The sequence below is a fragment of the Pan paniscus genome, chromosome 7, assembly GCF_029289425.2.
Source record: "Pan paniscus chromosome 7, NHGRI_mPanPan1-v2.0_pri, whole genome shotgun sequence".
NCBI classification, from domain to species: Eukaryota; Metazoa; Chordata; class Mammalia; order Primates; family Hominidae; genus Pan; species Pan paniscus.
This window is the reverse complement of record NC_073256.2, coordinates 101,774,588-101,798,692: the sequence shown is the minus strand read 5'-3', so window position 1 is coordinate 101,798,692 and position 24,105 is coordinate 101,774,588. Positions and strand designations below refer to the sequence as shown.

The 24,105-nt window shown below is 50.9% G+C and overlaps 2 protein-coding genes across 2 annotated transcripts; both read left to right on the top strand.

Annotated features, from left to right (window-relative positions):
- Positions 1-14,012: 14,012 nt before the first annotated feature.
- On the top strand, positions 14,013-15,584 carry LOC134730909 (exonuclease GOR-like; the record flags this gene model as incomplete). Its single annotated transcript, XM_063606582.1, has 1 exon — positions 14,013-15,584. A coding segment is annotated over one exon (1,572 nt), but the record flags the coding sequence as incomplete, so codon positions are not given.
- A 5,947-nt stretch (positions 15,585-21,531) lies between these two features.
- Positions 21,532-23,886, top strand: LOC134730908 (exonuclease GOR-like). The gene has a single exon (XM_063606581.1). The coding sequence runs from the start codon at positions 21,532-21,534 to the stop codon at positions 23,884-23,886; it is 2,355 nt and encodes a 784-aa protein (XP_063462651.1).
- Positions 23,887-24,105: the final 219 nt, after the last annotated feature.

Here is a 24,105-nt window from a genome sequence, read left to right as displayed (position 1 = left end):
TGATAAAGGGGATATCACCACCGATCCCACAGAAATACAAACTACCATCAGACAATACTATCAGCACCTCTAAGCTAATGAACTAGAAAATCTAGAAGAAATGGATAAATTCCTGGACGCATACAACCTCCCCAGAGTAAACCAGGAAGAAGTTGAATGCCTGAGTAGACCACTAACAGGCTCTGAAATTGAGGCAATAATTAACAGCCTATCAAGCAATAAAACTCCAGGACCAGACGGATTCACAGCCGAATTCTACCAGAAGGACAAGGAGGAGCTGGTACCATGCCTTCTGAAACTATTCCAATCAACAGAAAAAGAGGGAATCCTCCCTCACTCATTTCATGAGGCCGGCATCATCCTGATCCCAAAGCCTGAGAGAGACACAACCCAAAAAGAGAATTTTAGGCCTATGTCCCTGAGGAACATCGATGGGAAAATCCTCCATAAAATACTGGAAAACCGAATCCAGCAGCACATCAAAGAGCTTATCCATCATGATGAAGTGGGCTTCATCCCTGACATGCAAGGCTGGTCCAACATATGCAAAACAATAAACATAATCCAGCGTATAATCAGGACCAAAGACAGAAACCACGTGATTATCTCAACAGATGCAGAAAAGGCCTTCGACAAAATTCAACAGCCCTTCATGCCAAAAACTCTCAATAAATTAGGTATTGATGGGACATCTCCCAAAATAATACGGGCTATTTAGGGCAAACCCACAGCCAATATCATACTGAATGGGCAAAAAGTGGAAGCATTCCCTTTGCAAACTGCCACAAGACAGGGATGCCCTCTCTCACCACTCCTATTCAACATAGTGTTGGAACTTCTGCCCAGGGCAATCAGGCAGGAGAAAGAAATAAAGAGAAATCAATTAGGAAAAGAGGAAGTCAAATTGTCCCTGTTTGCAGATGACATGATTGAATATTTAGAAAACCCCATCGTCTCAGTCCAAAATCTCCTTAAGCTGATAAGCAACTTCAGCAAAGTCTCAGGATACAAAATCGAGGTGCAAAAATCACAAGCATTCTTATACACCAATAAGAGGCAAACAGAGAGCCAAATCATGAGTGAGCTCCCATTCACAATTGCTTCAAAGAGAATAAAATGCCTAGGAATCCAACTAACAAGGGATGTGAAGGACCTCTTCAAGGAGAACTACAAAGCATTGCTCCACGAACTAAAAGAGGAGACAAACAAATGGAAGAATATTCCACCATCACGGATTGGAAGAATCAATATCGTGAAAATGGCCATACTGCCCAAGGTAAATTATAGATTCAATGCCATCCCCATCAAACTACCAATGACTTTCTTCACAGAACTGGAAAAAACTGCTTTAAAGCTCATATGGAACCACAAAACGGCCCCCACTGCCAACATAATCCTAAGCCAAAAGAACAAAGATGGAGGCATCAAGCTGTCCGACTTCAAGCTACAGTAGAAGGCTACAGTAACCAAAGAGCATGCTATCGGTTGCCGTTTTGGTTACCGTAGACCAATGGAACAGAATAGAGCCCTCAGAAATAATACGACACATCTACAACCATCTGATCTTTGACAAACCTGACAAAAACAAGAAATGGGGAAAGGATTCCCTATTTAAAAAAATGGTGCTGGGAAAACAGGCTAGCCATATGTCGAAAGCTGATATCGGATCCCTTCCTTACACCTTGTACAAAAATTAATTCAAGACAGATGAAAGACTTAAATGTTAGATCTTAAACCATACAAACCCTAGGAGAAAACCCAGCCAATACCATTGAGGACAAAGGCATGGGCAAGGACCTCATGTCTAAAACGCCAAAAGCAATGGCAACGAAAGCCAACATTGACAAACAGCATCTAATTACACTAAAGACGTTCTGCATAGCTAAAGAAAGTCCCATGAGAGTGAACAGGCATCCTGCAGAAAGGGAGAAAATTTTTGCAATCTACTCATCTGACAAAAGGCTAATATCCAGAATCTACTAAGACCTCAAACAGAGTTACAAGAAAAACCAAACAAGCCCATCAACAAGTGGGGGAAGGATATGAAGAGACACTTCTCAAAAGAAGACATTTATGCAGCCAACAGACACATGAAAAAATGCTCATCAAAACTGGCCATCAGAGAAATGCAAATCAAATCCGCAATGAGATATCATCTCACACCAGTTAGAATAGCGATCATTAAAAAGTCAGGAAACAACAGGTGCTGGAGAGGTAGTGGACAAATAGGAACACTTTTACACTGTTGGTGGGACTGTAAACTAGTTCAACGGTAGTGGAAGATAGTGTGGCGAATCCTCAAGGATCTCGAAATAGAAATACCATTTGACCCAGCCATCCCATTGCTGGGTATATATACCCATAGGATTAGAAATCATGCTTCTGAAAGGACACACGCAGACGTATGTTTATTGCGGCACCATTCACAGTAGCAAAGACTTGGAACCAACCCAGATGTCCATCAATGATAGACTGGATTAAGAAAATGTGGCACAAATACACCATGGAATACTATGCAGCCATGAAAAAGCATGAGTTCATCCCCTTTGGAGGGACACGGATGAAGCTGGAAACCATCATTCTTAGCAAACTATCGCAAGGACAAAGAAAGCAAACACCGCATGTTCTCATTCATAGGTGGGAATTGAAGTATGAGAACGCTTGGACACAGAAAGGGGAACATCACACACCGGGGCCTGTCATGGGCGGGGGGAGGGGGAGGGATAGCATTAAGAGATATACCTAATGTAAATGACTAGTGAATGGGTGCAACACACCAACCAGGTGAATCTTGGAAGGCAAAAGCTACTGAATTTAGCGAATTTGTGGAGGCATTCCCAGAAATCAGCCAGGTGAAGTATCACACAACCGAAGACTGCACAACTCCTCTAAGGCAGCACGATGCGGCAAACCCAGACGGCCACTCTTTTCACCCCTCCTCCGTTGGCTGTTCTGGGTAATGAGGTTCAAAAGTCACCTAGGCAACTGCCAAAATAGCTGAAATGGAGTAAGGGCTTCAGGCTGGTGCCTAGCAGAGGTCCACCTGACCCCCGTAAGCTGCTGAACAAGAAGGGCTGCCAGAAATGTCCCCCTAGGGAATTTGGTGGAGACGAAGACCCGCTCACTGGACAAGGGTTCCTCCCAGGAGACGCCCGAGCGGAAGAAACGGGCTGTGAGCCACGCCCTTTCACCCTCCGCTACCCTGCCCTGGGCTGGTGAAGGTGCGCGTAAGGATGAGGACTACTGAGCCCTGAAGAAATAAATCCTTCCCCTTTGACCCCAAGGAGGATTGCCTGTGAGGATCTTCAACGAGTCTACCCGTGTCTAGACACGGGAGCAGGTCTGTCCGGCACAGCACCTCCCTCAAGGAGGAGAAGAGTGAGGAGAAAGGAAACTCAAGTCTGACCATTCTGTCCTGGGAGAGAAGAGGAGGATCTCATCTCTCATCTGTCCAAGCAAGGCAAGGAGACTTTCTCTCATCTTTCCAAGCAAGGCAAGGAGACTTTGTATAATTAGGAAACAAAAAGAATTTAGAAGGAATGAAAGCAGCCCGTAAGGTGCATTCCTAAGGACTGCCCATTGAAACTGACACAATTGCCCTTGTTTGATGAGAGGAATGAGCAGAGCACTGAGGTGGTGAACAGGGATCTAGTGAGACTTTCCCAGCATGTTTCTACCAAAGCTTTCTCTAAGCTTCTCGGAACACTCTCCTAATAAGCAGATGTTTGGCCCTTCAGAAAGTCAACAAGCAAAATGCCTTGAGTGTCCCAAAACACTGATGCCATGATGTTGGCTCCTGACTGGCCTCCTTTTCCTTTGACTGGACCACTGCCACCTCTCGGTAGCCGTCGCTTTGATGATGCTTTGCCTTCGAGGTCATATTGGTAAAGCCATGTTCCAACTTCCGGTTACAATTTGTCAGAGGGATGCGTCAGGATCGTGATCCCTCCTGTTTAAAATTTCCACTGATAGCTCTCGTCGTAACTGCAGCTGATCTGGGCACAGTGGTTTTCACAGCCACTGCAGGATTCATCTCCCACATCTTCTCACCTCTTCTTGAAACAAGCTATACATTCGTAAAGAGTTCATTTCTTTGGGGTAGTGTCCTTAGAAGCTTTTGTGAAAACATCAATGATTTCTTCATTCTTCCACCCAAGCTTCACCAGAAATTTGATGTTTGCTCTTGCTGCAATTTTCGTGGAATTCATGTTGCTCTGATAGGAGTCCTTTTCAGTGGATGTCTCATCCTTCTCAGTGCCTCAAACTCGATCTAGTTCAGAAAGGTTATAAGAAGTTCGGACAAGTTTATTTGAGTGCAAACCAGTGGAAACCCATGCATAGTTTCTTCACCATGTGCATTTTCTATGAACCTTTTGAAGAACCCCTGTGTTGAACATTGCCCAAGTCGTGGGAGAGAAGTGGGTGCGGTCCACTTCCTGTCCTCAATTTGCCCGCAGCGGAGGAGTGCAGAGAGCAGGGAAACGCAACCCCAGAGAGATCCTGCCCTGCAGCATGCAGCAGACTGCTGGCCCAGTCCTGGCTCCATGGGGTGCTGTGTGGGCCCAAGCAAGTTGACCAAACTCCCTGACGCTGAAATGAATCCTAGGTGGCCCAATTCCAGTAGCCATTATAGGACTGCCCTGCAGGGACAGTTAATTAACTCAGGAAAAGCAACCTAGCTCCAAGGTTAGCAACCAGGAGTTCCAGTTGATTCCATTAGTGCACCCCTTGAGGCATTCCCAAGCTGGAGTCTGGTGGAAGATGAGGCTCAGTGTGATTGGATGGAAGCACCAACCTATCAAGGAGAAGTCCCACCCACTCTGCCCTGTGCGTCTATAAAGGCGACGGGTGGCGGCCGCGGCACTCATTGAAGCCGCCAGTTGGGAGAGGAGCAGAGCCAGGCCGGTGCTCCCGAAGGCAGCAAGATGTTGCGAGCCACAGCTCCCTGCTGGTTCCCACCTGGATACCCAGAAGCTAAGAAGGTGGCCGAGGAGGCGGCCCTGGAGGCAAGAAGCCGCCAGTTGGGAGCGGAGCAGAGCCAGGCCGGTGCTCCCGAAGGCAGCAAGATGTTGCGAGCCACAGCTCCCTGCTGGTTCCCACCTGGATACCCAGAAGCTAAGAAGGTGGCCGAGGAGGCGGCCCTGGAGGCAAGAAGCCGCCAGTTGGGAGCGGAGCAGAGCCAGGCCGGTGCTCCCGAAGGCAGCAAGATGTTGCGAGCCACAGCTCCCTGCTGGTTCCCACCTGGATACCCAGAAGCTAAGAAGGTGGCCGAGGAGGCGGCCCTCGAGGCTCCAGAATTCCCCCTGCCCTCTCATCAGCCTGCCCAGAGCTTCGGGCTCCGGGTGCCAAGGATGCACAACCAGGCCTCCGCATTTGTGGACATCCAGGCGGAGCCCCAGAACAGGGGTCCGGCGGTGCCCCCAGCGTGTCCCAAGGTGGTGACGGAGGCGTGCTACTTCCCTGCACAGAGGGGATCGGCCTGCTGCTTGCCAGCCGCCCCAAGGCTGACAGAGAGGCCCTCGGGAGTCCGCATCTCAGCCCCCAGGAAGAGGAAGACGATCGCCCAGTCTTCCAGCCCTTGCTTGGTCACAGGTTGCACAGATGCCAAGAGAACCCGCGTGGCCAGCAGCAGCCAACGCTCCAGTGGCTCCAAGGTCGGCAGACAGCCAGGGAAGACGCGCAACAGGTCAGGGATGGCATGCAAGACCACCACCACCATCAGCTCTAAGCGAATCGTCCGTCGTCCATCCTTACCGAGTTTGAAGAAACCTATTGTCCTCCGAAGGTCTGGGTGCCAAGTCCCCACCGTCCTCCGCCGAGGCTATCTCCAACTGTTCACCGAAGAGTGTCTCAAGTTCTGCGCCTCCAAGCAGGAGGCCGAGGAGAAGGCGCTGAACGAGGAGAAGGTGGCCTACGACTGCAGCCCCAACAAGAACAGGTACCTGAACGTGGTCCTGAACACCCTCAAGAGACTGAAGGGCCTGACCCCCAGCTCCATGCCGGGCCTCAGCAGGGCCGCCCTGTACAGCCGCCTCCAGGAGTTCCTGCTCAGCCAGGACCAGCTCGAGGAGAACGGCTACCCCTTCCCGCACCCCGAGCGGCCCGGAGGCGCCGTCCTCTTCACTGGCCAGGGGAAGGGGCCCGGCGACTCCTCCTGCAGGGTCTGCTGCCGTTGTGGCACCGAGTACCTGGTGTCCTCCTCGGGCCGCTGTGTACGCGACCAGTTGTGTTATTATCACTGGGGGCGGGTCCGCTCGAGCCAGGTGGCTGGAGGCCGGGTTAGCCAGTACACCTGCTGTGCAGCTGCTCCTGGCTCTGTGGGCTGCCAGGTGGCAAAGCAGCACGTGCGGGACGGCCGCAAGGACAGCCTTGATGGCTTCGTGGAGACCTTCAAGAAAGAGTTGTCCAGAGGCGCTTATCCAGGAATCTACGCCTTGGACTGTGAGATGTGCTACACCACGCATGGCCTAGAGCTGACCCGCGTCACCGTGGTGGACGCCGACATGCGAGTGGTGTACGACACCTTCGTCAAGCCCGACAACGAGATCGTGGACTACAACACCAGGTTTTCCGGAGTCACCGAGGCCGACGTCGCCAAGACGAGCATCACCTTGCCCCAAGTGCAAGCCATCCTGCTGAGCTTTTTCAGCGCCCAAACCATCCTCATCGGGCACAGCCTGGAGAGCGATCTGCTGGCCCTGAAGCTCATCCACAGCACCGTGGTGGACACGGCCGTGCTCTTCCCGCACTACCTGGGTTTCCCCTACAAGCGTTCCCTCAGGAATCTCGCGGCCGACTACCTGGGACAGATCATCCAGGACAGCCAGGACGGCCACAACTCCAGCGAGGACGCAAACGCCTGCCTGCAGCTGGTGATGTGGAAGGTCCGACAGCGCGCCCAGATCCAGCCACGCCACCGGTCCGCCTCTCCCGCCGCCCTGGCCTGTCCTTGGCCCCAGGCCCCTTCCACAACCGCCATCAGTCCCGAGAGCTCACCCTGTCCACCTCGCCGCAAGGCCAAAGAAACCGGAGCAGTCGACGGCAGGAGAGGGCAAAAAGCCAAGAGTAACCCCAACCGGCCACTCCCAGTCCCCCGGAATCCCTGCCGCGGACCCTCGGGCCTGTCCCCATCCCTCTGCCCTTCCCAGACCTCTGTCCTTCCACTAATCGCCTCCCGCAGCACCGAGCCGCCACTCCCAGTCCCCCGAGTCCCTGCCGCGCCCCCTCGCGCCTGTCCACATCCCTCTGCCCATCCGAGACCTCTGTCCTTACACCACTAGCCACCCCACGTGGGACTTCCATGGCCTCTGAGTACAAGGCCAGCCCCCCGGCCCACCAGCTTTCTGAATGTGTGCTTACCTGTTTTTCTCGAGAGGCACCACAGTGAGGTGGGTGAAGCACTTAGGCTCTGGAGTTAGATATCTGGGTTCAAGGCCAAATTCCACCACTTACTAGGTTTCTAATATTGCACAGATAATGTCTTTGCGCTTCTACCTTTTGATCTTTAAAGTGTGATCAAAAGAGACTTAGACTCCCACATCATAATCATGGGAAACTTTAACAGCCCTCTGTAAACATTAGACAGACCAACGAGACAGAAATCTAAAAAGGATATCCAGGAATTGAACTCAGCTCTGCACCAAGCGGACCTAGGAGACATCTACAGAACGCTCCACCCCAAATCCACAGAATATACATGCTTCTCAGCACCACATCACACTTATTTCCACATTGACCACATAGTTGGAAGTAAAGCACTCCTCAGTAAATGTAAAATAACAGAAATTACTACAAACGGTCTCTCAGACCACATTGCAATCAAAGTAGACCTCAGGATAAAGAAACTCACTCAAAACCGCTCAACTGCATGGAAACCGGACACCCTGCTCCTTAATGAGTACTGGGTACATAACGAAATGAAGGGAGAAAGAAAGATATTCTCTGAAACCAATGAAAACAAAGGCACAACATACCAGAATCTCTGCGTCACATTTAAAGCAGTGTGTAGAGGGAAATTTATAGCACTAATTGCCCACGAGAGAAAGCAGGAAAAATCAAAAATGCATACCCTAACATCACCATTAAAAGAATGAGAGAAGCAAGAGCAAACACATTCAAAAACTAGCAGAAGGCAAGAAATAACTAAGATCCGAGCAGAACTGATGGAGATAGAGACACAATAAACCCTTCAACAAATCAATGAATCCAGGAGCGGGTTTTTTGCAGTGATCAACAAAATTGATAGAGCACTAGCAAGACTAAGAAAGAAGAAAAGAAAGAAGAATCAAACAGATGCAGTAAAAAATGATAAAGGGGATATCACCACCGATCCCACAGAAATACAAACTACCATCAGACAATACTATCAGCACCTCTAAGCTAATGAACTAGAAAATCTAGAAGAAATGGATAAATTCCTGGACGCATACAACCTCCCCAGAGTAAACCAGGAAGAAGTTGAATGCCTGAGTAGACCACTAACAGGCTCTGAAATTGAGGCAATAATTAACAGCCTATCAAGCAATAAAACTCCAGGACCAGACGGATTCACAGCCGAATTCTACCAGAAGGACAAGGAGGAGCTGGTACCATGCCTTCTGAAACTATTCCAATCAACAGAAAAAGAGGGAATCCTCCCTCACTCATTTCATGAGGCCGGCATCATCCTGATCCCAAAGCCTGAGAGAGACACAACCCAAAAAGAGAATTTTAGGCCTATGTCCCTGAGGAACATCGATGGGAAAATCCTCCATAAAATACTGGAAAACCGAATCCAGCAGCACATCAAAGAGCTTATCCATCATGATGAAGTGGGCTTCATCCCTGACATGCAAGGCTGGTCCAACATATGCAAAACAATAAACATAATCCAGCGTATAATCAGGACCAAAGACAGAAACCACGTGATTATCTCAACAGATGCAGAAAAGGCCTTCGACAAAATTCAACAGCCCTTCATGCCAAAAACTCTCAATAAATTAGGTATTGATGGGACATCTCCCAAAATAATACGGGCTATTTAGGGCAAACCCACAGCCAATATCATACTGAATGGGCAAAAAGTGGAAGCATTCCCTTTGCAAACTGCCACAAGACAGGGATGCCCTCTCTCACCACTCCTATTCAACATAGTGTTGGAACTTCTGCCCAGGGCAATCAGGCAGGAGAAAGAAATAAAGAGAAATCAATTAGGAAAAGAGGAAGTCAAATTGTCCCTGTTTGCAGATGACATGATTGAATATTTAGAAAACCCCATCGTCTCAGTCCAAAATCTCCTTAAGCTGATAAGCAACTTCAGCAAAGTCTCAGGATACAAAATCGAGGTGCAAAAATCACAAGCATTCTTATACACCAATAAGAGGCAAACAGAGAGCCAAATCATGAGTGAGCTCCCATTCACAATTGCTTCAAAGAGAATAAAATGCCTAGGAATCCAACTAACAAGGGATGTGAAGGACCTCTTCAAGGAGAACTACAAAGCATTGCTCCACGAACTAAAAGAGGAGACAAACAAATGGAAGAATATTCCACCATCACGGATTGGAAGAATCAATATCGTGAAAATGGCCATACTGCCCAAGGTAAATTATAGATTCAATGCCATCCCCATCAAACTACCAATGACTTTCTTCACAGAACTGGAAAAAACTGCTTTAAAGCTCATCTGGAACCACAAAACGGCCCCCACTGCCAACATAATCCTAAGCCAAAAGAACAAAGATGGAGGCATCAAGCTGTCCGACTTCAAGCTACAGTAGAAGGCTACAGTAACCAAAGAGCATGCTATCGGTTGCCGTTTTGGTTACCGTAGACCAATGGAACAGAATAGAGCCCTCAGAAATAATACGACACATCTACAACCATCTGATCTTTGACAAACCTGACAAAAACAAGAAATGGGGAAAGGATTCCCTATTTAAAAAATGGTGCTGGGAAAACAGGCTAGCCATATGTCGAAAGCTGAAATCGGATCCCTTCCTTACACCTTGTACAAAAATTAATTCAAGACAGATGAAAGACTTAAATGTTAGATCTTAAACCATACAAACCCTAGGAGAAAACCCAGCCAATACCATTGAGGACAAAGGCATGGGCAAGGACCTCATGTCTAAAACGCCAAAAGCAATGGCAACGAAAGCCAACATTGACAAACAGCATCTAATTACACTAAAGACGTTCTGCATAGCTAAAGAAACTCCCATGAGAGTGAACAGGCATCCTGCAGAAAGGGAGAACATTTTTGCAATCTACTCATCTGACAAAAGGCTAATATCCAGAATCTACTAAGACCTCAAACAGAGTTACAAGAAAAACCAAACAAGCCCATCAACAAGTGGGGGAAGGATATGAAGAGACACTTCTCAAAAGAAGACATTTATGCAGCCAACAGACACATGAAAAAATGCTCATCAAAACTGGCCATCAGAGAAATGCAAATCAAATCCGCAATGAGATATCATCTCACACCAGTTAGAATAGCGATCATTAAAAAGTCAGGAAACAACAGGTGCTGGAGAGGTAGTGGACAAATAGGAACACTTTTACACTGTTGGTGGGACTGTAAACTAGTTCAACGGTAGTGGAAGATAGTGTGGCGAATCCTCAAGGATCTCGAAATAGAAATACCGTTTGACCCAGCCATCCCATTGCTGGGTATATATACCCATAGGATTAGAAATCATGCTGCTAAAAGGACACACGCAGACGTATGTTTATTGCGGCACCATTCACAGTAGCAAAGACTTGGAACCAACCCAGATGTCCATCAATGATAGACTGGATTAAGAAAATGTGGCACAAATACACCATGGAATACTATGCAGCCATGAAAAAGCATGAGTTCATCCCCTTTGGAGGGACACGGATGAAGATGGAAACCATCATTCTTAGCAAACTATCGCAAGGACAAAAAAAGCAAACACCGCATGTTCTCATTCATAGGTGGGAATTGAAGTATGAGAACGCTTGGACACAGAAAGGGGAACATCACACACCGGGGCCTGTCATGGGCGGGGGGAGGGGGAGGGATAGCATTAAGAGATATACCTAATGTAAATGACTAGTGAATGGGTGCAACACACCAACCAGGTGAATCTTGGAAGGCAAAAGCTACTGAATTTAGCGAATTTGTGGAGGCATTCCCAGAAATCAGCCAGGTGAAGTATCACACAACCGAAGACTGCACAACTCCTCTAAGGCAGCACGATGCGGCAAACCCAGACGGCCACTCTTCTCACCCCTCCTCCGTTGGCTGTTCTGGGTAACGAGGTTCAAAAGTCACCTAGGCAACTGCCAAAATAGCTGAAATGGAGTAAGGGCTTCAGGCTGGTGACTAGCAGAGGTCCACCTGACCCCCGTAAGCTGCTGAACAAGAAGGGCTGCCAGAAATGTCCCCCTAGGGAATTTGGTGGAGACGAAGACCCGCTCACTGGACAAGGGTTCCTCCCAGGAGACGCCCGAGCGGAAGAAACGGGCTGTGAGCCACGCCCTTTCACCCTCCGCTACCCCGCCCTGGGCTGGTGAAGGTGCGCGTAAGGATGAGGACTACTGAGCCCTGAAGAAATAAATCCTTCCCCTTTGACCCCAAGGAGGATTGCCTGTGAGGATCTTCAACGAGTCTACCCGTGTCTAGACACGGGAGCAGGTCTGTCCGGCACAGCACCTCCCTCAAGGAGGAGAAGAGTGAGGAGAAAGGAAACTCAAGTCTGACCATTCTGTCCTGGGAGAGAAGAGGAGGATCTCATCTCTCATCTGTCCAAGCAAGGCAAGGAGACTTTCTCTCATCTTTCCAAGCAAGGCAAGGAGACTTTGTATAATTAGGAAACAAAAAGAATTTAGAAGGAATGAAAGCAGCCCGTAAGGTGCATTCCTAAGGACTGCCCATTGAAACTGACACAATTGCCCTTGTTTGATGAGAGGAATGAGCAGAGCACTGAGGTGGTGAACAGGGATCTAGTGAGACTTTCCCAGCATGTTTCTACCAAAGCTTTCTCTAAGCTTCTCGGAACACTCTCCTAATAAGCAGATGTTTGGCCCTTCAGAAAGTCAACAAGCAAAATGCCTTGAGTGTCCCAAAACACTGATGCCATGATGTTGGCTCCTGACTGGCCTCCTTTTCCTTTGACTGGACCACTGCCACCTCTCGGTAGCCATCGCTTTGATGATGCTTTGCCTTCGAGGTCATATTGGTAAAGCCATGTTCCAACTTCCGGTTACAATTTGTCAGAGGGATGCGTCAGGATCGTGATCCCTCCTGTTTAAAATTTCCACTGATAGCTCTCGTCGTAACTGCAGCTGATCTGGGCACAGTGGTTTTCACAGCCACTGCAGGATTCATCTCCCACATCTTCTCACCTCTTCTTGAAACAAGCTATACATTCGTAAAGAGTTCATTTCTTTGGGGTAGTGTCCTTAGAAGCTTTTGTGAAAACATCAATGATTTCTTCATTCTTCCACCCAAGCTTCACCAGAAATTTGATGTTTGCTCTTGCTGCAATTTTCGTGGAATTCATGTTGCTCTGATAGGAGTCCTTTTCAGTGGATGTCTCATCCTTCTCAGTGCCTCAAACTCGATCTAGTTCAGAAAGGTTATAAGAAGTTCGGACAAGTTTCTTTGAGTGCAAACCAGTGGAAACCCATGCATAGTTTCTTCACCATGTGCATTTTCTATGAACCTTTTGAAGAACCCCTGTGTTGAACATTGCCCAAGTCGTGGGAGAGAAGTGGGTGCGGTCCACTTCCTGTCCTCAATTTGCCCGCAGCGGAGGAGTGCACAGAAGAGGGAAACGCAACCCCAGAGAGATCCTGCCCTGCAGCATGCAGCAGACTGCTGGCCCAGTCCTGGCTCCATGGGGTGCTGTGTGGGCCCAAGCAAGTTGACCAAACTCCCTGACGCTGAAATGAATCCTAGGTGGCCCAATTCCAGTAGCCATTATAGGACTGCCCTGCAGGGACAGTTAATTAACTCAGGAAAAGCAACCTAGCTCCAAGGTTAGCAACCAGGAGTTCCAGTTGATTCCATTAGTGCACCCCTTGAGGCATTCCCAAGCTGGAGTCTGGTGGAAGATGAGGCTCAGTGTGATTGGATGGAAGCAGCAACCTATCAAGGAGAAGTCCCACCCACTCTGCCCTGTGCGTCTATAAAGGCGACGGGTGGCGGCCGCGGCACTCATTGAAGCCGCCAGTTGGGAGAGGAGCAGAGCCAGGCCGGTGCTCCCGAAGGCAGCAAGATGTTGCGAGCCACAGCTCCCTGCTGGTTCCCACCTGGATACCCAGAAGCTAAGAAGGTGGCCGAGGAGGCGGCCCTGGAGGCAAGAAGCCGCCAGTTGGGAGCGGAGCAGAGCCAGGCCGGTGCTCCCGAAGGCAGCAAGATGTTGCGAGCCACAGCTCCCTGCTGGTTCCCACCTGGATACCCAGAAGCTAAGAAGGTGGCCGAGGAGGCGGCCCTGGAGGCAAGAAGCCGCCAGTTGGGAGCGGAGCAGAGCCAGGCCGGTGCTCCCGAAGGCAGCAAGATGTTGCGAGCCACAGCTCCCTGCTGGTTCCCACCTGGATACCCAGAAGCTAAGAAGGTGGCCGAGGAGGCGGCCCTCGAGGCTCCAGAATTCCCCCTGCCCTCTCATCAGCCTGCCCAGAGCTTCGGGCTCCGGGTGCCAAGGATGCACAACCAGGCCTCCGCATTTGTGGACATCCAGGCGGAGCCCCAGAACAGGGGTCCGGCGGTGCCCCCAGCGTGTCCCAAGGTGGTGACGGAGGCGTGCTACTTCCCTGCACAGAGGGGATCGGCCTGCTGCTTGCCAGCCGCCCCAAGGCTGACAGAGAGGCCCTCGGGAGTCCGCATCTCAGCCCCCAGGAAGAGGAAGACGATCGCCCAGTCTTCCAGCCCTTGCTTGGTCACAGGTTGCACAGATGCCAAGAGAACCCGCGTGGCCAGCAGCAGCCAACGCTCCAGTGGCTCCAAGGTCGGCAGACAGCCAGGGAAGACGCGCAACAGGTCAGGGATGGCATGCAAGACCACCACCACCATCAGCTCTAAGCGAATCGTCCGTCGTCCATCCTTACCGAGTTTGAAGAAACCTATTGTCCTCCGAAGGTCTGGGTGCCAAGTCCCCACCGTCCTCCGCCGAGGCTATCTCCAACTGTTCACCGAAGAGTGTCTCAAGTTCTGCGCCTCCAAGCAGGAGGCCGAGGAGAAGGCGCTGAACGAGGAGAAGGTGGCCTACGACTGCAGCCCCAACAAGAACAGGTACCTGAACGTGGTCCTGAACACCCTCAAGAGACTGAAGGGCCTGACCCCCAGCTCCATGCCGGGCCTCAGCAGGGCCGCCCTGTACAGCCGCCTCCAGGAGTTCCTGCTCAGCCAGGACCAGCTCGAGGAGAACGGCTACCCCTTCCCGCACCCCGAGCGGCCCGGAGGCGCCGTCCTCTTCACTGGCCAGGGGAAGGGGCCCGGCGACTCCTCCTGCAGGGTCTGCTGCCGTTGTGGCACCGAGTACCTGGTGTCCTCCTCGGGCCGCTGTGTACGCGACCAGTTGTGTTATTATCACTGGGGGCGGGTCCGCTCGAGCCAGGTGGCTGGAGGCCGGGTTAGCCAGTACACCTGCTGTGCAGCTGCTCCTGGCTCTGTGGGCTGCCAGGTGGCAAAGCAGCACGTGCGGGACGGCCGCAAGGACAGCCTCGATGGCTTCGTGGAGACCTTCAAGAAAGAGTTGTCCAGAGACGCTTATCCAGGAATCTACGCCTTGGACTGTGAGATGTGCTACACCACGCATGGCCTAGAGCTGACCCGCGTCACCGTGGTGGACGCCGACATGCGAGTGGTGTACGACACCTTCGTCAAGCCCGACAACGAGATCGTGGACTACAACACCAGGTTTTCCGGAGTCACCGAGGCCGACGTCGCCAAGACGAGCATCACCTTGCCCCAAGTGCAAGCCATCCTGCTGAGCTTTTTCAGCGCCCAAACCATCCTCATCGGGCACAGCCTGGAGAGCGATCTGCTGGCCCTGAAGCTCATCCACAGCACCGTGGTGGACACGGCCGTGCTCTTCCCGCACTACCTGGGTTTCCCCTACAAGCGTTCCCTCAGGAATCTCGCGGCCGACTACCTGGGACAGATCATCCAGGACAGCCAGGACGGCCACAACTCCAGCGAGGACGCAAACGCCTGCCTGCAGCTGGTGATGTGGAAGGTCCGACAGCGCGCCCAGATCCAGCCACGCCACCGGTCCGCCTCTCCCGCCGCCCTGGCCTGTCCTTGGCCCCAGGCCCCTTCCACAACCGCCATCAGTCCCGAGAGCTCACCCTGTCCACCTCGCCGCAAGGCCAAAGAAACCGGAGCAGTCGACGGCAGGAGAGGGCAAAAAGCCAAGAGTAACCCCAACCGGCCACTCCCAGTCCCCCGGAATCCCTGCCGCGGACCCTCGGGCCTGTCCCCATCCCTCTGCCCTTCCCAGACCTCTGTCCTTCCACTAATCGCCTCCCGCAGCACCGAGCCGCCACTCCCAGTCCCCCGAGTCCCTGCCGCGCCCCCTCGCGCCTGTCCACATCCCTCTGCCCATCCGAGACCTCTGTCCTTACACCACTAGCCACCCCACGTGGGACTTCCATGGCCTCTGAGTACAAGGCCAGCCCCCCGGCCCACCAGCTTTCTGAATGTGTGCTTACCTGTTTTTCTCGAGAGGCACCACAGTGAGGTGGGTGAAGCACTTAGGCTCTGGAGTTAGATATCTGGGTTCAAGGCCAAATTCCACCACTTACTAGGTTTCTAATATTGCACAGATAATGTCTTTGCGCTTCTACCTTTTGATCTTTAAAGTGTGATCAAAAGAGACTTAGACTCCCACATCATAATCATGGGAAACTTTAACAGCCCTCTGTAAACATTAGACAGACCAACGAGACAGAAATCTAAAAAGGATATCCAGGAATTGAACTCAGCTCTGCACCAAGCGGACCTAGGAGACATCTACAGAACGCTCCACCCCAAATCCACAGAATATACATGCTTCTCAGCACCACATCACACTTATTTCCACATTGACCACATAGTTGGAAGTAAAGCACTCCTCAGTAAATGTAAAATAACAGAAATTACTACAAACGGTCTCTCAGACCACATTGCAATCAAAGTAGACCTCAGGATAAAGAAACTCACTCAAAACCGCTCAACTGCATGGAAACCGGACACCCTGCTCCTTAATGAGTACTGGGTACATAACGAAATGAAGGGAGAAAGAAAGATATTCTCTGAAACCAATGAAAACAAAGGCACAACATACCAGAATCTCTGCGTCACATTTAAAGCAGTGTGTAGAGGGAAATTTATAGCACTAATTGCCCACGAGAGAAAGCAGGAAAAATCAAAAATGCATACCCTAACATCACCATTAAAAGAATGAGAGAAGCAAGAGCAAACACATTCAAAAACTAGCAGAAGGCAAGAAATAACTAAGATCCGAGCAGAACTGATGGAGATAGAGACACAATAAACCCTTCAACAAATCAATGAATCCAGGAGCGGGTTTTTTGCAGTGATCAACAAAATTGATAGAGCACTAGCAAGACTAAGAAAGAAGAAAAGAAAGAAGAATCAAACAGATGCAGTAAAAAATGATAAAGGGGATATCACCACCGATCCCACAGAAATACAAACTACCATCAGACAATACTATCAGCACCTCTAAGCTAATGAACTAGAAAATCTAGAAGAAATGGATAAATTCCTGGACGCATACAACCTCCCCAGAGTAAACCAGGAAGAAGTTGAATGCCTGAGTAGATCACTAAAAGGCTCTGAAATTGAGGCAATAATTAACAGCCTATCAAGCAATAAAACTCCAGGACCAGACGGATTCACAGCCGAATTCTACCAGAAGGACAAGGAGGAGCTGGTACCATGCCTTCTGAAACTATTCCAATCAACAGAAAAAGAGGGAATCCTCCCTCACTCATTTCATGAGGCCGGCATCATCCTGATCCCAAAGCCTGAGAGAGACACAACCCAAAAAGAGAATTTTAGGCCTATGTCCCTGAGGAACATCGATGGGAAAATCCTCCATAAAATACTGGAAAACCGAATCCAGCAGCACATCAAAGAGCTTATCCATCATGATGAAGTGGGCTTCATCCCTGACATGCAAGGCTGGTCCAACATATGCAAAACAATAAACATAATCCAGCGTATAATCAGGACCAAAGACAGAAACCACGTGATTATCTCAACAGATGCAGAAAAGGCCTTCGACAAAATTCAACAGCCCTTCATGCCAAAAACTCTCAATAAATTAGGTATTGATGGGACATCTCCCAAAATAATACGGGCTATTTAGGGCAAACCCACAGCCAATATCATACTGAATGGGCAAAAAGTGGAAGCATTCCCTTTGCAAACTGCCACAAGACAGGGATGCTCTCTCTCACCACTCCTATTCAACATAGTGTTGGAACTTCTGCCCAGGGCAATCAGGCAGGAGAAAGAAATAAAGAGAAATCAATTAGGAAAAGAGGAAGTCAAATTGTCCCTGTTTGCAGATGACATGATTGAATATTTAGAAAACCCCATCGTCTCAGTCCAAAATCTCCTTAAGCTGATAAGCAACTTCAGCAAAGTCTCAGGATACAAAATCGAGGTGCAAAAATCACAAGCATTCTTATACACCAATAAGAGGCAAACAGAGAGCCAAATCATGAGTGAGCTCCCATTCACAATTGCTTCAAAGAGAATAAAATGCCTAGGAATCCAACTAACAAGGGATGTGAAGGACCTCTTCAAGGAGAACTACAAAGCATTGCTCCACGAACTAAAAGAGGAGACAAACAAATGGAAGAATATTCCACCATCACGGATTGGAAGAATCAATATCGTGAAAATGGCCATACTGCCCAAGGTAAATTATAGATTCAATGCCATCCCCATCAAACTACCAATGACTTTCTTCACAGAACTGGAAAAAACTGCTTTAAAGCTCATATGGAACCACAAAACGGCCCCCACTGCCAACATAATCCTAAGCCAAAAGAACAAAGATGGAGGCATCAAGCTGTCCGACTTCAAGCTACAGTAGAAGGCTACAGTAACCAAAGAGCATGCTATCGGTTGCCGTTTTGGTTACCGTAGACCAATGGAACAGAATAGAGCCCTCAGAAATAATACGACACATCTACAACCATCTGATCTTTGACAAACCTGACAAAAACAAGAAATGGGGAAAGGATTCCCTATTTAAAAAAATGGTGCTGGGAAAACAGGCTAGCCATATGTCGAAAGCTGAAATCGGATCCCTTCCTTACACCTTGTACAAAAATTAATTCAAGACAGATGAAAGACTTAAATGTTAGATCTTAAACCATACAAACCCTAGGAGAAAACCCAGCCAATACCATTGAGGACAAAGGCATGGGCAAGGACCTCATGTCTAAAACGCCAAAAGCAATGGCAACGAAAGCCAACATTGACAAACAGCATCTAATTACACTAAAGACGTTCTGCATAGCTAAAGAAACTCCCATGAGAGTGAACAGGCATCCTGCAGAAAGGGAGAAAATTTTTGCAATCTACTCATCTGACAAAAGGCTAATATCCAGAATCTACTAAGACCTCAAACAGAGTTACAAGAAAAACCAAACAAGCCCATCAACAAGTGGGGGAAGGATATGAAGAGACACTTCTCAAAAGAAGACATTTATGCAGCCAACAGACACATGAAAAAATGCTCATCAAAACTGGCCATCAGAGAAATGCAAATCAAATCCGCAATGAGATATCATCTCACACCAGTTAGAATAGCGATCATTAAAAAGTCAGGAAACAACAGGTGCTGGAGAGGTAGTGGACAAATAGGAACACTTTTACACTGTTGGTGGGACTGTAAACTAGTTCAACGGTAGTGGAAGATAGTGTGGCGAATCCTCAAGGATCTCGAAATAGAAATACCGTTTGACCCAGCCATCCCATTGCTGGGTATATATACCCATAGGATTAGAAATCATGCTGCTAAAAGGACACACGCAGACGTATGTTTATTGCGGCACCATTCACAGTAGCAAAGACTTGGAACCAACCCAGATGTCCATCAATGATAGACTGGATTAAGAAAATGTGGCACAAATACACCATGGAATACTATGCAGCCATGAAAAAGCATGAGTTCATCCCCTTTGGAGGGACACGGATGAAGCTGGAAACCATCATTCTTAGCAAACTATCGCAAGGACAAAAAAAGCAAACACCGCATGTTCTCATTCATAGGTGGGAATTGAAGTATGAGAACGCTTGGACACAGAAAGGGGAACATCACACACCGGGGCCTGTCATGGGCGGGGGGAGGGGGAGGGATAGCATTAAGAGATATACCTAATGTAAATGACTAGTGAATGGGTGCAACACACCAACCAGGTGAATCTTGGAAGGCAAAAGCTACTGAATTTAGCGAATTTGTGGAGGCATTCCCAGAAATCAGCCAGGTGAAGTATCACACAACCGAAGACTGCACAACTCCTCTAAGGCAGCACGATGCGGCAAACCCAGACGGCCACTCTTCTCACCCCTCCTCCGTTGGCTGTTCTGGGTAACGAGGTTCAAAAGTCACCTAGGCAACTGCCAAAATAGCTGAAATGGAGTAAGGGCTTCAGGCTGGTGACTAGCAGAGGTCCACCTGACCCCCGTAAGCTGCTGAACAAGAAGGGCTGCCAGAAATGTCCCCCTAGGGAATTTGGTGGAGACGAAGACCCGCTCACTGGACAAGGGTTCCTCCCAGGAGACGCCCGAGCGGAAGAAACGGGCTGTGAGCCACGCCCTTTCACCCTCCGCTACCCCGCCCTGGGCTGGTGAAGGTGCGCGTAAGGATGAGGACTACTGAGCCCTGAAGAAATAAATCCTTCCCCTTTGACCCCAAGGAGGATTGCCTGTGAGGATCTTCAACGAGTCTACCCGTGTCTAGACACGGGAGCAGGTCTGTCCGGCACAGCACCTCCCTCAAGGAGAAGAATGAGGAGAAAGGAAACTCAAGTCTGACCATTCTGTCCTGGGAGAGAAGAGGAGGATCTCATCTCTCATCTGTCCAAGCAAGGCAAGGAGACTTTCTCTCATCTTTCCAAGCAAGGCAAGGAGACTTTGTATAATTAGGAAACAAAAAGAATTTAGAAGGAATGAAAGCAGCCCGTAAGGTGCATTCCTAAGGACTGCCCATTGAAACTGACACAATTGCCCTTGTTTGATGAGAGGAATGAGCAGAGCACTGAGGTGGTGAACAGGGATCTAGTGAGACTTTCCCAGCATGTTTCTACCAAAGCTTTCTCTAAGCTTCTCGGAACACTCTCCTAATAAGCAGATGTTTGGCCCTTCAGAAAGTCAACAAGCAAAATGCCTTGAGTGTCCCAAAACACTGATGCCATGATGTTGGCTCCTGACTGGCCTCCTTTTCCTTTGACTGGACCACTGCCACCTCTCGGTAGCCGTCGCGTTGATGATGCTTTGCCTTCGAGGTCATATTGGTAAAGCCATGTTCCAACTTCCGGTTACAATTTGTCAGAGGGATGCGTCAGGATCGTGATCCCTCCTGTTTAAAATTTCCACTGATAGCTCTCGTCGTAACTGCAGCTGATCTGGGCACAGTGGTTTTCACAGCCACTGCAGGATTCATCTCCCACATCTTCTCAACTCTTCTTGAAACAAGCTATTCATTCGTAAAGAGTTCATTTCTTTGGGGTAGTGTCCTTAGAAGCTTTTGTGGAAACCTCTATGATTTCTTCATTCTTCCACCCAAGCTTCACCAGAAATTTGATGTTTGCTCTTGCTGCAATTTTCGTGGAATTCATGTTGCTCTGATAGGAGTCCTTTTCAGTGGATGTCTCATCCTTCTCAGTGCCTCAAACTCGATCTAGTTCAGAAAGGTTATAAGAAGTTCGGACAAGTTTATTTGAGTGCAAACCAGTGGAAACCCATGCATAGTTTCTTCACCATGTGCATTTTCTATGAACCTTTTGAAGAACCCCTGTGTTGAACATTGCCCAAGTCGTGGGAGAGAAGTGGGTGCGGTCCACTTCCTGTCCCCAATTTGCCCGCAGCGGAGGAGTGCAGAGAGCAGGGAAACGCAACCCCAGAGAGATCCTGCCCTGCAGCATGCAGCAGACTGCTGGCCCAGTCCTGGCTCCATGGGGTGCTGTGTGGGCCCAAGCAAGTTGACCAAACTCCCTGACGCTGAAATGAATCCTAGGTGGCCCAATTCCAGTAGCCATTATAGGACTGCCCTGCAGGGACAGTTAATTAACTCAGGAAAAGCAACCTAGCTCCAAGGTTAGCAACCAGGAGTTCCAGTTGATTCCATTAGTGCACCCCTCGAGGCATTCCCAAGCTGGAGTCTGGTGGAAGATGAGGCTCAGTGTGATTGGATGGAAGCAGCAACCTATCAAGGAGAAGTCCCACCCACTCTGCCCTGTGCGTCTATAAAGGCGACGGGTGGCGGCCGCGGCACTCATTGAAGCCGCCAGTTGGGAGAGGAGCAGAGCCAGGCCGGTGCTCCCGAAGGCAGCAAGATGTTGCGAGCCACAGCTCCCTGCTGGTTCCCACCTGGATACCCAGAAGCTAAGAAGGTGGCCGAGGAGGCGGCCCTGGAGGCAAGAAGCCGCCAGTTGGGAGCGGAGCAGAGCCAGGCCGGTGCTCCCGAAGGCAGCAAGATGTTGCGAGCCACAGCTCCCTGCTGGTTCCCACCTGGATACCCAGAAGCTAAGAAGGTGGCCGAGGAGGCGGCCCTGGAGGCAAGAAGCCGCCAGTTGGGAGCGGAGCAGAGCCAGGCCGGTGCTCCCGAAGGCAGCAAGATGTTGCGAGCCACAGCTCCCTGCTGGTTCCCACCTGGATACCCAGAAGCTAAGAAGGTGGCCGAGGAGGCGGCCCTCGAGGCTCCAGAATTCCCCCTGCCCTCTCATCAGCCTGCCCAGAGCTTCGGGCTCCGGGTGCCCCAGATGCACAACCAGGCCTCCGCATTTGTGGACATCCAGGCGGAGCCCCAGAACAGGGGTCCGGCGGTGCCCCCAGCGTGTCCCAAGGTGGTGACGGAGGCGTGCTACTTCCCTGCACAGAGGGGATCGGCCTGCTGCTTGCCAGCCGCCCCAAGGCTGACAGAGAGGCCCTCGGGAGTCCGCATCTCAGCCCCCAGGAAGAGGAAGACGATCGCCCAGTCTTCCAGCCCTTGCTTGGTCACAGGTTGCACAGATGCCAAGAGAACCCGCGTGGCCAGCAGCAGCCAACGCTCCAGTGGCTCCAAGGTCGGCAGACAGCCAGGGAAGACGCGCAACAGGTCAGGGATGGCATGCAAGACCACCACCACCATCAGCTCTAAGCGAATCGTCCGTCGTCCATCCTTACCGAGTTTGAAGAAACCTATTGTCCTCCGAAGGTCTGGGTGCCAAGTCCCCACCGTCCTCCGCCGAGGCTATCTCCAACTGTTCACCGAAGAGTGTCTCAAGTTCTGCGCCTCCAAGCAGGAGGCCGAGGAGAAGGCGCTGAACGAGGAGAAGGTGGCCTACGACTGCAGCCCCAACAAGAACAGGTACCTGAACGTGGTCCTGAACACCCTCAAGAGACTGAAGGGCCTGACCCCCAGCTCCATGCCGGGCCTCAGCAGGGCCGCCCTGTACAGCCGCCTCCAGGAGTTCCTGCTCAGCCAGGACCAGCTCGAGGAGAACGGCTACCCCTTCCCGCACCCCGAGCGGCCCGGAGGCGCCGTCCTCTTCACTGGCCAGGGGAAGGGGCCCGGCGACTCCTCCTGCAGGGTCTGCTGCCGTTGTGGCACCGAGTACCTGGTGTCCTCCTCGGGCCGCTGTGTACGCGACCAGTTGTGTTATTATCACTGGGGGCGGGTCCGCTCGAGCCAGGTGGCTGGAGGCCGGGTTAGCCAGTACACCTGCTGTGCAGCTGCTCCTGGCTCTGTGGGCTGCCAGGTGGCAAAGCAGCACGTGCGGGACGGCCGCAAGGACAGCCTCGATGGCTTCGTGGAGACCTTCAAGAAAGAGTTGTCCAGAGACGCTTATCCAGGAATCTACGCCTTGGACTGTGAGATGTGCTACACCACGCATGGCCTAGAGCTGACCCGCGTCACCGTGGTGGACGCCGACATGCGAGTGGTGTACGACACCTTCGTCAAGCCCGACAACGAGATCGTGGACTACAACACCAGGTTTTCCGGAGTCACCGAGGCCGACGTCGCCAAGACGAGCATCACCTTGCCCCAAGTGCAAGCCATCCTGCTGAGCTTTTTCAGCGCCCAAACCATCCTCATCGGGCACAGCCTGGAGAGCGATCTGCTGGCCCTGAAGCTCATCCACAGCACCGTGGTGGACACGGCCGTGCTCTTCCCGCACTACCTGGGTTTCCCCTACAAGCGTTCCCTCAGGAATCTCGCGGCCGACTACCTGGGACAGATCATCCAGGACAGCCAGGACGGCCACAACTCCAGCGAGGACGCAAACGCCTGCCTGCAGCTGGTGATGTGGAAGGTCCGACAGCGCGCCCAGATCCAGCCACGCCACCGGTCCGCCTCTCCCGCCGCCCTGGCCTGTCCTTGGCCCCAGGCCCCTTCCACAACCGCCATCAGTCCCGAGAGCTCACCCTGTCCACCTCGCCGCAAGGCCAAAGAAACCGGAGCAGTCGACGGCAGGAGAGGGCAAAAAGCCAAGAGTAACCCCAACCGGCCACTCCCAGTCCCCCGGAATCCCTGCCGCGGACCCTCGGGCCTGTCCCCATCCCTCTGCCCTTCCCAGACCTCTGTCCTTCCACTAATCGCCTCCCGCAGCACCGAGCCACCACTCCCAGTCCCCCGAGTCCCTGCCGCGCCCCCTCGCGCCTGTCCACATCCCTCTGCCCATCCGAGACCTCTGTCCTTACACCACTAGCCACCCCACGTGGGACTTCCATGGCCTCTGAGTACAAGGCCAGCCCCCCGGCCCACCAGCTTTCTGAATGTGTGCTTACCTGTTTTTCTCGAGAGGCACCACAGTGAGGTGGGTGAAGCACTTAGGCTCTGGAGTTAGATATCTGGGTTCAAGGCCAAATTCCACCACTTACTAGGTTTCTAATATTGCACAGATAATGTCTTTGCGCTTCTACCTTTT

Coding starts and splice junctions, on each gene's coding strand:
- LOC134730908 (XM_063606581.1), top strand. CDS start 21,532: ATGTTGCGAGCCACAGCTCCCTGCTGGTTCCCACCTGGATACCCAGAA.